At 57.8% G+C, this 12820-nt stretch overlaps 6 protein-coding genes across 6 annotated transcripts; 3 read left to right on the forward strand and 3 right to left on the reverse strand.

Moving 5' to 3' along the window:
- Nucleotides 1–575: 575 nt before the first annotated feature.
- Nucleotides 576–3144, forward strand: FA10DRAFT_287978 (hypothetical protein; the record flags this gene model as incomplete). The annotated part of the gene is made up of 3 exons (XM_025524173.1): nucleotides 576–741; nucleotides 798–985; nucleotides 1045–3144. The coding sequence occupies 3 exons, from the start codon at nucleotides 576–578 to the stop codon at nucleotides 3142–3144; spliced, it is 2454 nt and encodes an 817-aa protein (XP_025375634.1).
- Nucleotides 3145–3391: 247 nt separating this feature from the next.
- On the forward strand, nucleotides 3392–5691 carry FA10DRAFT_268629 (hypothetical protein). Its single transcript, XM_025522406.1, has one exon. It carries the CDS (start codon nucleotides 3434–3436, stop codon nucleotides 5651–5653), a length of 2220 nt encoding a protein of 739 aa, XP_025375635.1. The 5' UTR covers nucleotides 3392–3433; the 3' UTR covers nucleotides 5654–5691.
- FA10DRAFT_254643 (TFIIH basal transcription factor complex, subunit SSL1) lies at nucleotides 5652–7524 on the reverse strand. The gene is made up of 4 exons (XM_025519737.1): nucleotides 7154–7524; nucleotides 6986–7090; nucleotides 6124–6924; nucleotides 5652–6061 (listed from the first exon to the last, which is right to left on the reverse strand). Exons 1-4 carry the CDS (start codon nucleotides 7510–7512, stop codon nucleotides 5764–5766), a joined length of 1563 nt encoding a protein of 520 aa, XP_025375636.1. The 5' UTR covers nucleotides 7513–7524; the 3' UTR covers nucleotides 5652–5763.
- A 760-nt stretch (nucleotides 7525–8284) lies between these two features.
- FA10DRAFT_163451 (HMG-box) lies at nucleotides 8285–9707 on the forward strand. Its single transcript, XM_025518170.1, has 2 exons — nucleotides 8285–9104; nucleotides 9164–9707. Exons 1-2 carry the CDS (start codon nucleotides 8637–8639, stop codon nucleotides 9398–9400), a joined length of 705 nt encoding a protein of 234 aa, XP_025375637.1. The 5' UTR covers nucleotides 8285–8636; the 3' UTR covers nucleotides 9401–9707.
- Nucleotide 9708: 1 nt separating this feature from the next.
- Nucleotides 9709–10113, reverse strand: FA10DRAFT_163428 (hypothetical protein). The gene has a single exon (XM_025518169.1). The coding sequence runs from the start codon at nucleotides 9983–9985 to the stop codon at nucleotides 9743–9745; it is 243 nt and encodes an 80-aa protein (XP_025375638.1). The 5' UTR covers nucleotides 9986–10113; the 3' UTR covers nucleotides 9709–9742.
- Nucleotides 10114–10241: 128 nt separating this feature from the next.
- On the reverse strand, nucleotides 10242–11261 carry FA10DRAFT_272832 (hypothetical protein; the record flags this gene model as incomplete). The annotated part of the gene is made up of 2 exons (XM_025523141.1): nucleotides 10242–10532; nucleotides 10563–11261. The coding sequence occupies 2 exons, from the start codon at nucleotides 11259–11261 to the stop codon at nucleotides 10242–10244; spliced, it is 990 nt and encodes a 329-aa protein (XP_025375639.1).
- Nucleotides 11262–12820: the final 1559 nt, after the last annotated feature.

Genomic DNA, 12820 nt, shown 5'->3' on the forward strand with positions numbered 1-12820 from the left:
CTGTCCTGATCATCCTCCGTCTTGTCCGCTGGGTTTCGGTTGCCTAAATGGTGTTGACGAGGTATGGCCGGCTTTGATGAATAGACGAGCAGATGCCGTTGGCGAGACGGTAGCCAGTCAGTCCAGACGTGCCTCAGCGGCGACGACTACTCCATCGTGCTCAGGAGAGACAAAGGGGACTGATCGAGCGCCCCACCCTTACATCGGCGTGGACCCATTATATTGAGAGCCGCGTGTCAGTGGTTGACTACCTGGTGGGTATAATTGTAGTAGAGAGAGACCTCAGCACTTTGAGCGGCGAGCTGCGCGCCTCTGTGAGCTTGTTTTTTGGGGGCCGGCGCATCTCAAGCTCATATATAGATCGGCCGGACAGGCTACTCATAGGCAAGGGAGGAGACCTCCTGGAAGCATGACGGAGGAGATCTGTCTGTCTGAGCTGTATCTCCCCCTTTTCCAGCCCAGCCGAGAGACTCAGCTCGCTCTTTACATTTCCTTTCTTGTGCCAAAAACGTGCTGGCACGGTCACAGAACAACAACACCTTCGCCCCATTGTGGTCTTCGGGCGTACACCGTACATGAAGCTCAAAGGTTACCTGCCTCGCCGACTGGCAAAACAAAAAGACGTTGCCAACGGCATTGTACTACCCCGTCAAGAAGACGTCGATGGCGATGATGACAACGTTCAGGCCACGGCACTGGGTCGAAGCTGGAGTCTCGAGTCAGACCTGCGCATCAGCAAAGGTGAGCATCCATGTGCGATCTGTATATGCTGATGACAAAGCTGACCCTCGCACAAGTTCGTATGTCACCACTCACACCGCAAGACGAAGAACCTCGCTTAGGCCTTCGCGTCCACCCAGGGAGGCGCTTTCGAGCAGAGCAGCAGCAGCATGACGGGGTCGATGTTCTACAATACGAACTCAGCCGCTGCACCACACTCCCACTCCCTGAGGACCGCCTATACTACTCGCAGCCGGCGGACACTGTGAGCACGGCTACTCTCAAATCCGTGCATTGAAAAGGCTGCTGACCCGAAAAGGACAGGCATCTGCTGGAGATATTGCATCGTCGTGGCCTTCAAGCGCATGCCTGACGACGGCGAGCAGCGCGCGAGGTTCCCACACTTCCTCACCGCCGCTTCGCAGGCTCGCTAGTTCAGCGCTCACCATCACCTCGGCCAGAGTTGGACATGATTTCTGCGAGACTGCGCCTCGGGGAGCGAATATGGATGCCACGCTTCCCCCCAGTCCCTCTCCGCGAGCAGAGACGCCCAACGGCTGGGACTCGTCCGTACCCTCGACCCCCAGTCGACGCCCGCTGCGAATGCGTGTGCGGAGGCTTTTCTCAAGCAGCCAGGGCGACCTTGTCGATTTTCCCCTCTCGACGTCAACCCTGGCTTTTCTCGCTGGGACATGCGATGCGCAGTGCTCGTCGTCTCCCTCTAAAGCGCCCGAAGCCACCTCCGAGCCTAGCAAGAAATGCGCTCGGTGGCACACGCGCAGCACTGTGCAGGAGCTTCCCTCGGATGGAGAGGTGAGATCCAAGACCAACAGCCAGGTGCCAGCGCAGGAGCAGGAAAGTGGGCACTCGCGGACCATGACATCGTCGACGGCCAGCACCGGCGCCAATAGCTCTGTCGACGACAACTTCAACATCGTCATTGGCACGCCGCTTCTCCTCAGCCCGTCGACGACCAAGAGCACTGTGACAACGGCGAGCCGCAGGGATAGCGACCTATTTCGATTTCCCAATCTCTTGGCTGCCGCGCCCACAACGCCTTGCACCTCGACCTATCACCTTTCACAGGGGCAACAGACCTTCGGACCGAGTACAGGAGCAAAGGATTCGCCCACGGTCCGCGAGGTCACTGTCGCACGCAAGAGGCTCGAAGATGCCTTCGAAGGCGAGGAACAGGTCGACCAGAGTCGACACCCTTGCCAGCAGCGTGCCTGTCTCTTGCCTCCAATCGAGCTCAAGACCGAGAAGCTGTCTTCAAGGAGTGCAGAATTTAACTTACTCCCTACATTGCCGACAACAGGCTATCATCGCGCGATTCGGAGACGCTCACGCAGCGACGTGGTGCTCCCCAGCGTATCCCTCGCGCGCACGCCGAGCGAGGACAGGCGCCTGTCTGGCCACCAGCCTTTTCTCGACGACTTTGGCATGGCAAGCGCGATGCGCAACCCTACTTCAAGCCTCGGCAGGGGCTTGCTGGCGTCTGGCCCTGCGGCATTCAGCAGCGAGGGAGGAGAAGAGCTGGCGCGGTCCAGTGTTCGCAGGATTTTGCACTCGCAGAGAAGCGCAATGCTCCGACTCGCCCTCTCTGGTTTCTGCGCTACGGCAGAGGACTCTTGCTCAAGCTTCTCATTGAGGCAGCAGCAAAACCATCAAAGAGGGCGGCTTGAGGAGGACAGCAGCATGGACATTGAGGGCGCCTTTGGTGCCGATTTTGCGTCTGCGCACGCTTCGATTGGGAGCAGCATGAGCGGAGCGCGATTGGCGGCCGAAGCAGCAGCATCACCAAGAGAAAGGGCAGCAGAGACATTGGCAACACCGTCTGCAGGCGACATCTCGTGGGCCTGGCTACCAAACGAGACTGGCGAAGGATCGTTTGCCTCTACTGATGCCAGCCTCTCGTTCTCGCTCCCTCTTCAAACTTCCTCGAGGGACGATGCTAGAAGTTTCTCGCACGAGCGAGTGCGTTCGGCCCCTTTGACGGTCGATTGCGTGGGAGAGGGAGGACGTACACAAGGTCTATTTGCGATGGACTGTAGGATCGAGCCCCGGTGGAGCTCGATAGCCGTCGGGGATTACCTTGGGTCTCCTAGTATCTTGCCAGCTGGCTGCTACTCTCCCGTCATCATGGACGAGGAAGAGCAAAGGGAGAACGTGCGAGGCGAGGAGGCGCATCGCAGCGAGGAGGGAGAAGTAGAGATGCGGAGCCCTTCGGTCATGGCCTCACCGGATCTGGGAGGCATCGAGGAGTCGCAGACGACGGCGGCCATCGAGGCAGTCCTCGCCTTTGTGACCGCGACCCCGCCTCTCTCCTCCTGTTCGACCGCTTCCCCCAAGCACAGACGCAGCTTCGTCAAGCACAGCAAGACGCCCGTTGGGACATCCTACCTCTACCGGTCTCTCAAATAGGGAGCCATCGTCCGTGTTTCCTTTCCCCATGTACATCAATCATCATTCCCCTTCCTTTCCACATGGTGTACCACCTCTCTCCCCTTTCTCTCTCTGTGAGCTCCCAAAAGGCGATGAATGAAAGTAGTAGTAGTGTAGCAGGTTGTCTAATTTTCGTCCTTCCTCCACACACGCAGCAGCAAGCCAAAGAAGGGCGTGCGCGTCAGGGATTCATTCAGATAGAAAAGACAGGGTCTTTCCTTTCTCTGCCCTTTTGACCATGGTTTCGCCCTTGGGAGAGCGCGGGGCGATGGACCGGCAGGTGGCGTCGCTCCAGATAGGAGAGGAAGGGATAGAGGAGCGAGGGGCGCTAGCGAGCGCCAACGAGACGCCAGTCAGGTCGCGCGGCTCGACGCCGGAGCCCGAGGCGGAGCAGGAGCAGGAGCAGGAGCAGGAGCAGGAGGCAGAGGAGGCGGAAGACGGGCCTGTGACGGGCCGGGCAGAAGCTGCGCCGGGGGAAAGGACAGCAGAGGAGAGGGACACCGACGAGCTGGCGCGCTTCAGGCGCGAGTGGGAGAATGAGGTCAGGCGGCGTCGAGGCGCAGGTGGCGATGGGCAGGGCAGCAGCAGCAGCAGCGGTGGCAGCAAGGGCTGGTCTTCGACAGAGTACCGAAGAGCTGCCCGTCGGTTCGGGCGGCAGACGGCGTCGGCAGATGAAGCTTTGAAGGAAGAGGAAGAGGAGGCGCAACAGGCAGACGAGGAGCAAGGGCTGTCGGAAGACGAGCGGCCGCACAGTCCGTCGACGATCCAGGAGACGCTGCAAAAGAACGGAGCGTCGGACAGAGCACAGGCGCAAGCGTCGCTCTCGAGCCAGCATCGAAGGTACAGACAAGCCGGGCAGCAGAAGCTCAACAGCTCGCTGGCTGCCTCGAGACGACAGGCGGCCCTCGATGCCCAGAATGACGCCCTCAAGCAAGCGGCCGATGGAGGCGGCGACGAGCACGACAATGACGCCGCCGACGCCGCCGATGGCAAAGAAGGCGCCGGGGAGAGCACTATGCCCAAAAATGCACCGATACGACTGATGCGAAGCTCCGTCGAGGCGTACGCCCGTGCAGTCGAAAACGAACGGAGGGGCAAGCTCGACGATGCGCTCCTCTTCTACCGCAGGGCCTTTCGGCTCGACTCCAATGCCGATCGCCTGTACCAGCGTGCGGCGACGCTTATCTCAGCCTCGCTAGATGGCGAGTCGCCATCAGATGCCAAAAGAAGGGGAACGGCAAAGGACCAGCTCATTGCGACGCCAGAGGTGGTCGAGAGGGTCAAAGCTGCGCTCGACATTGACGACTACCGATACAAGGCCATCATGAAGCGCAAGGAGCTTGAGCAAGCCGAAGCGGGTGAGAAGGTGCAGCAGGCCCATGCTCGAACAGAGGAAGATGCGGTGCTCGAGGGGGAGCCGGGCGACGATGCAGAGTCAGCGGCGGCAGCTGTAGGGACCGACCATCTTTCCCGGCTCATCTATCGCCTCTCGATCGGAGGCGGCGGCGAGCGAGACTTCAGCCTGGTCAAGTTTGAGCCGGCAGACGAGGAGCAGCCGGAGCAGCTGCAGATCAACAAGCTTCCCGATGAGGTTCTTCTGCACATTATCTCGCTGGTTGCCCAGCCAAATGGCCGACGGGGTGCCAAGATCGTCAGACCCGGTGAAGCGACGGCTCCTCGACACGCCTCAAATGAGACGGAAGAGGCGCCCTCGGACGCACAGGCAAAGGCAGCGACGGCCGACGTCGATCATCGGCGACAGCGTGGCCCACCGGGTGTCGGCATCGTGCTCGCAGGGCCAGACTACATCAGCGTCGAGCAGCTCGCGCGCGTCTGCTGGAAGTTCCGCCTGCTCACGCGCAGCTGGGGCGTCTGGCGCTCCATTGTTCGCGAGACGTACTATCCACCCCAGATCCCCGCCAAAGTCAAGCTGGCCCAGCTGGTGCAGGAGCACGACGACGACTGGCGGACGACGTTTGTCGAGCAGCCCCGGCTGCGGCTCAATGGCGCATACATTGCCTCCTACCACTACACCCGTCCTGGCATGCACGAGGACAACGTCTGGATCCGCGTCGTCCACGTCGTCGAGTTCTACCGGACCCTGAGGTTCCTGCCCGACGGTCGCACGTTGAGTCTGCTCACGACGGACGCGCCCTCGGAGACGGTGCGAAAGATGGAGCCGTCGTTGAAGTCAAAGGGCTTCGCCATCGGCCGATGGTCCCTCCATCCAAAGGGCCTCGACGATGATGCAGAGGCTGGAAGGCCGCCGGGGCCCAAGGTTGTCGTCGAAGATCTCAAGGACCGCACCATGCAGCGCTACTCGTTCCGAATCGTGCTCCGACTCACGAGGACCCGCCGGGGACTATGGAATCGCCTCGAGATTCTGGAGTACGAGAGCTTGAACCTTGTTTCGGGAGAGACGCTTCCCCTGCCTCAGACGCATCAGAAACCGTTCCACTTCAGTCCAGTGCGAAGCTACGGGATATAGAAAGCGTCTTCCCTTTGCAATGCATATATAAACGATGACGTTGATGATGTGATGATGATGACAATGGGTGTTGGTACATATTACAAATGCAGAGGAGGCCAGAGATGGAATCAACAGCAGCCAGGACAGAGGTGAAGATTTTCGTGGACAAAGCCATCGCAGTCGAGGCAGAAGTGGTTGTGGCAGCGTGGACAGGCATAGCGGCCTGATGTCGCGACATTTGCCTCGCTGACCGCCGCCGCCGCTGCCGCTGCTGCCGTCGCAGATGAAGAAGATGACGTGGCAAGGGGGTGATTGCCATTCGCCATCCTGCTCCCATTTGCAAGGTGTCGTAGATGAGGTGGTGGGTCCTCAAACGAAACCGAACAGCCCAAGCAATCTTTTGGGGCCTTTTCTACTGTTGCAAGCCTGAGGAAAGGGGTCTGTCAGTAGCCGAATCCAAAGACGCAAGCAGGAGGTACGATACATACCTCTCCCAGCTCACTGCCTCGTAATTCTCCACAGGGAAAAGATGATGATAGCTCCGGGCCAGATGCGTCGACATGACGATTGTCAAGCCGCATACAGGGCAGTCTGTTGGTACGTCGCAGACCTTTACCGAGCACCGCGGGCAGATGTAACCTCCCGAGCGCAGCTTTGAATGACAGGCGCAGAGCGTGGGGGCAGCGTGTGTCGCCAGCCGAGAGGGAAAGCCCATCTGGAGCAGGTCCACGCCTTCGCTTGGTGGGCCCCTGCCATCGTCGTCTTCGTTCGCACCAGCCCTATTCTTCTTTTTCTTCTTTGCTTCGATCTCGGGTGGATTGACCTGCTCAAAGACGAGATCGCGAAAGTGGCTTTCGTCAAGGGCCACGCCGAATTTGCCTCCCGTCTTTTTGCACACGTCCTTGCACACCTTGACCTCGGCAGCCAGGCAGACCATCGAGACGCGGACGTTGTCGCGCGCGAGATGACTGATGGTGTCGTGAATGTTGCTGGGATCGCACGTCGTCAGGCTGCCAAAGATGACAAGAACCTCGCGACTGTTGGATGACGGGAGGTGGCCCAGATTGGTCCTGGCCATTTCCAGGGCATTCTGAAGCGATGGCTCCCCTCGCGGCTGGAGACGAAGCTTGTTTGTCAGAGCGGCAATGTGGTCTGTCGTGTTGCCGCCCATGCTGGTGATGCGCTCTGCAACGCCATCGCGGGTGGCTAGGATCGAGAGCTGGCCGATGGGGTTCTGATCAAAGTACTCTGCCACGAACTCGCGGGCGTACTGGAGCGTCAAGAGGAATCTGTGCTCTAAGACGTTAGCTTCTATCGCTTCTTTGCGCCGTGTAATAGTCCAGCGCTCACCTATTGGGCCGCAGATCCTTTTCGTTCATGCTTTCACTCAGGTCCAGAATTAGGATCAGGTGTCGGATGATGCCTCGTTGAACTGGGGCCGAGTCATGCAGCGTTCTGCAGGGGGAGCAAAGTCAGACGGTGCATCTCTGATCGAATGATTAGCCAAAGCCCACTCACCTTCTTCGCTTGCTCGCTTCCAGAAGTCCTCGGACTGCGCCTGCCAGGCTCCCGCCCTCGTCTTCTCGCACGGCATCCCAGCTCCTCTTGTACGTTGCCTCCCATGCATAGCCCTTGTCTTTGCCCAACGATGGTTTCTGCCCTCCTTTTGCCCCCGCTCTTGCCTTTTGACTTCCTGACTTTCGCGCTGCTGCACCACTTCTCGCAGCATTGGCTCCTCGGCCTGCTCCTGCCCGCTTCTTGGACGTGCTCGGCCGGTAGTCGTCTGCGTCGTCCGACAGCATCTCCTCACCGTCGTCATCTGACTCGCCGCTCCCGCCTGCCCCTGTCACATACTCGTCATCCATTACCCGCGGCATTGTGCTTCTCGTCACGACAATGCCGTCGTCGCCTTCGTTACTACCTCGCTCTGAGTCTATATTCACTTGTCGATAGCGCTCAGTTCTTCAAAAAGTGGAGTCATCACGTGATCTACTTTCCCGCGGTCTCTTCCTCTTTCATTTCTCCTGCTGCTTTCACTCCTCGAAGCTGATTTCACTTCCAAAAGATCACCCAGCTCTTTGGCGCCATGGCGTTCTCCAGCGGCATTCTCCAGCTTTGTATTAAGACGCAGACAGATATCAGGATCTGAATATGTGATGGCGTGAGCACCTAGACCCACGCGAGCCGCGGGGGAAAGGGGGGCTAAGGAAATGGAGGGCAACGCATTTTCGGATTCCCAATTCAAGCGACACACTGCTATGGTGCCTGGGGATTCGAAAATCGCCTTCGAGAGCATCGGCGCGCGTTTGTTCACAGAGAGGTCTCGATTTTAACCCACTTTCTCTCTCCTAAACTCGTCCTTACAAGTCCTCTTAACCAACGAAGTACACCTCACCGCCCGTATTCCTTTTTCCTTATCGAGGCCCTCATAACCTTTACCATTGCGTTGAGTTCAACACATAACATCTCGTCGCAACGCCAACATCCGCACAAGACAAGTATTCGAAAAATTTAAGGGAGCCATATAGGCTGCGAAGAGATTGCAACCATTTCTGTCCCCATTTACTTCGATAAGGTGAGCATTTCTCTATTACTTCCTCATCACGGGCGTTGCTACCTGTCACGGTCACCATCACGGTGACCACGACGCCTCTGCTAGGAGAATGCATACACTTCCTCCCTACCATTTCACCATACCGTTTGTCTTTTGCAACGTGCTCATCACTCCCTTTACTGTCAGATGGATCACGCTCAGTGGACCATGGGTGGCTTCCAGCCAGCCCCGCAACACCACCACCATCAACAGCACCATGCCCCTCCTCAGCCAAGCAACGCGGCGCCTTACATGCCATCGCCTGACCAGGAGATTGCTCTTGCGCGATCACAGGTGAGGGGAATCAGTGACTCTTTTGTGGGCGAGAGGGCCTTCCTTTCGTTGCGGCATTCAAAATGAAAGCTGAGATAACAACTAACCATCCCTGAGTCCGCCTCTGCCTCGCAGATGTTTGAGTCGGTCCACCATCTCTCGACGTCGCTTCGGAATGCGGCCAACCAATGCGACAACTTTGTGAAAGTCATCTCTCGGCACCACCCCAGTGCGGCAGCGACTGCATTTGCGTCCAACGTCGGCGCCGACTTCCTCGCCCTGGCGAGCGGCAACGGCCTGGGAGGCGGCAGCTCTGGCCTGGGAGGCGCACCCGGTGCCGGTGCGCCACCCACGCACCACCCCGTCACAACGCCCGGCCAGCCCGGTCGCAAGCCCATGACGAAGGAGGAGAAGAAGGCGCTGCGCAAGGAACGCAAGGCCAACCGTGACCCCAACGCGCCCAAGCGCCCGCCCAGCGCCTACCTGCTCTTCCAAAATGAGATCCGCGAAGAGATGAGGCAACGCTACAAGGACCTCACCTACAGCGAGGTCCTCGGCAAGGTCAGCGAGGCATGGAAGAGCCTGACGGAGGAGCAGCGCAAGGTAAGTCACTCATTTCACCGTCAATGCAGTTGCAAGAGCTGACCTTTATCCCACGTCAGGTCTACCAAGACAAGACTGTCGAGAGCATGGCTCGGTGGAACCAGGAGAAGAAGAACCACGCAGCCTCGGGTGGCTTTGTCAACCCCGGCGGCGAATCGGACGACAGCGACTCGGAAGAGTCCGACGACGTGCCGGGCGCCGTGCCTGGACAGCCATACCTCAACAACGGCATGATGGGCCTCGAGAAGCGAAAGGGCATGCCCAAGGGAACCAAGGAAAAGAAGAGGAAGATGTGATTTCCCCTCCTCTCTGCTGGCAACTGCTTCAATTGAAGTCGGTGTATTCGATCTTTGCTCGTTCAAAACCCCCCGTTCGCTGTCGCCTTCATCCACCGTTTAGTCCTTGGAATTAACCCCCAGCCGCTTGCCTTGTACGGACCGTTGCTTTTTCCTCTAGTCTGTGTACCATCATCCCCCTCGCTCTTCTCTCGTCGTCTCCTCTTCTTCTTTTCCTTACGGCCAAGTGTCCACCCCTCCCTTGTCCATTGTTCGCTCCCCTTTTTCCTCGAATAGGAAATAATGTTGGCTTCATGCTGTGTGCTTTAGAATGTGGTATGAATGCGGGAATATCGATTTCTCTCATTTCTCTCTCTCAAGGGAATGGACAAGAGAAAGAGGAAGTGGGGGGTAGAAGAACAACAAAACGACGGCAAGAAGAGGAGAGGGAGGGGGTAGTAAAGATCTGCTAACGAAAGCGAAGAACATTGGTAGTGAGAAGATCAAAGACATGGCTAGCTGTGAGGAGAGGAGAGGGGAATGGAGCCGCGCGCCGGGGAAAGGGATGCACCGTCGCAAAGCAAGAAAGGCGAACGTGGGGCGCATCCCTTCGGCGGGCTGATGGAAGATGGGTACTAGTAAGAGAGCGTCGTGGTATTGTTAGTAGTCGAGAGAAGGACGAAAAGAAAGTAGACGTCGGTATCGTCGTCGTAGTCGGATGCCGATCGTGATGGATGATGGGACTCGTGTTGAGTGGTAAGTCGAAGCTTGTTAGTTTTTAATCGAGGCGGCGTTGTTGCTAATCTGGGATGGATGGATGGATGGCCACGAAAAGAGACACGAGGAGAGGAGAGGAGAGAATCTAGGCCCGAGCAGCTCCGCTTTCCTCGCGAAGGTGCCACCCTTCGTCGGTGTGGCCATCGTCGATGCCATCGTAGGCCTGTCCGTGCTCTGTGACGGGTGCGCCATCGCCGTATCTCTCCTCCTCCTCTTCGTCTCCCTCGCCGTAGCCGCGCCTTCCGCGCCCGCGTGCCCCCAGGCTGGCGGGCCGGCTGTCGGCGGCCGACTCGGCCATTTCCTCGCTGCCCCTCTCTGGGTCTGCGTACTCTGCGCCTCGTCGGCCGGACCTGCGGTGGCCGCCCTCGGACTCGGTCTGGCTGCTGCCTTCGTCGTCGGCACGCACAGCACGGGCCCTGTATGCGTTGCCGCGGCCAGCAGCACCACTCTGGTTTGCGCCAAGGCGGTAGTCGTAGGCGCGCCTGCCCCAGGCAAAGTGAGGCTCGTTGATTGACTCTTGGTCGAGGTAGAGGAAGGTGTAGAGGCCAAAGAGGGCCTCAAAGACAAAGAGGAGCGTCTGGACGCCAAAGGCGGCGTAGTTGAACGGCACGACGAGGTTTGTCAGGTCGCAGACGTGGTTGAAGTCGGCAGGCTTGGGGTAGTGGAAGTAGCCGTCGAAAGTGCAGTTTTCGTAGCCGTGCAGGTCATTGGCGTAGGCAAGCGCAGCCGAGACCCAGAGGACGCAGAAGGAAAACTGGAGGAGGAGCTCGATCTTGGCCATGAAGAGCGAGTAGAGGAAGTCGCCGTAGTTGATAAAGGGCGCAATGGGAAGAAGGATGTTGTAGCCAAAGTAGATGATGGGCGTAAAGAGACCGAGGACGATGACGTAGATGAGCGATCCCCACGAGGGCCGGATGATGGGGTCATGGGTGTTGTAGTACTGGACGACGAGGATGGAGATGATGGCTGCTATCAAGCCCAGCCCGCAGACGAGGGCGGTGAGTAGAAAGCGGACGGCCAGGACCAGGTTCGGGTTGATGGCTGGCGGTCCTCCAGTCCGGGGTGCGGCCGGCACGGTGGCCGAATGTCTCTGCGGGAGTCCCATCCTGGTGTGTTTATCGCATATAGCTGTTCCCTTCTACGAACGAGCGTCGCCTTGCTTGCAATCTTTCCCCGTCCGGGAGAAGATCCAAGAGCAAAAAAGGGAAAAAGGAGGGGTTTAAGAGAAGACGAAGACGGGGGTATTTGTTCGACGGACGCAGAGTCGGTTCCGGTCGAAGTCAGCTGTCAGTCGGTAAGCTATTAATGAGAAAAGAGAAGGTCGAGGGGCGGGGTGAGGGGAGGAGAGGGGAAAGGGGAAGATGGGGAGGTGGTCGGAAAGGGGAGAGGAAGGGAGACGACGGGTGGAAGGGGGGGTAAAAGGATGGATGGGAAGGGAGAGGGAGGGGGCTGGCGTGAAAAGAGGGAAATGATTGCGGAGCTGGGATGAAAAAGTGGGACTTCTCCTTCACCTAGCAGTGACCGGGCCCCTCCTCGATGAGCGGTCTCACCTGAGGGAACAATACTAATTAACAGTGCTTCTCATTCATTAACGGATCTTATGAAGGAATACAGAAAAAAACCCGAACCCGGTTTAGAATCGAAAGCACTTTGGGGGTTTTTTGTATAGGGCAATAACTTCTGCGCATCCGGTTCAAGGTCAGCACTAGCTTCTGCAGGAGAGACACAGTCCAGGTGCCATCCCCAGCTTTTAGCGCAGATGTTCCCCTCTCCAAGAGTCGGAGAAACTTACAATTCCCTTGCAGTGATTCATCCAGACAATACAAAATGGCGAGACACAAAGCAAGCAAAAAGTAAATGACACAAGCGTCGATGGGCAAGAACGGCCTCAAATGAGGTCACTGTTGCTGCAATATCTCTAGCTATATCTACCTGGCCCGTTGCGTTGCCAAGGCAAACAATGATGGAGGAGCACCCGGTAAATATCAAACTCGCGACACGTACTGACTGCAAGGAGCCGGTGCGAGAAGAGCATGAGCCGGATTTGCCTGCCTCCGCCGCTTACTACTGGACCACCTCTTGCATGGTAGGCATGCTGGGCGAGGCAGGAGGTGCTAGGCTATGGTTCTGTCTCAGCGTAAGAGGGCCCTCTCCTGTTCCGTCCGTTTGCGGCTGAGGATGCATTGTCTCTGTTGCCCACGGTGGGGCGGGGTATTGCAAGTCGCGTTGATAGAGCATGCAGCCATACGCAAGACAGGTCAATCTGATGGAGCGGATGCAGCGTTGAGAGCAGGGACATTATTGTGACGGCCAAGATGTGCAGAGCAACAAGGTCTGAGACCGTGCTCCCACGATCACTTGGCTGCTGTCGACGGTTGTGCTTTAGGAGAAATTCAATAGTCACTTTGTAGAGCCAGGTTAATGCGCCCTTGAGGTTGTCGTAGTACGCCATATTGGCATAAGTGTGTGACCAATTGTGACGGAAATATAGGTGATCTCTCGGCTTGAGTGAATTCTCAAAGACTTGTCCTCGCCTCACTCCTTTATGGGCGGCGGGAAACCAATTGCAGCGGGGCAGAAGCCAGCATGTAGTGACGACCTGAAATGCTCTTCAGCCCGAACTAGACAAGGCCTGTGATTACCGGAGCGCAAACCAGTCGTCCT

This window comes from Acaromyces ingoldii (genome assembly GCF_003144295.1).
Source record: "Acaromyces ingoldii strain MCA 4198 unplaced genomic scaffold FA10scaffold_5, whole genome shotgun sequence".
NCBI classification, from domain to species: domain Eukaryota; kingdom Fungi; phylum Basidiomycota; class Exobasidiomycetes; order Exobasidiales; family Cryptobasidiaceae; genus Acaromyces; species Acaromyces ingoldii.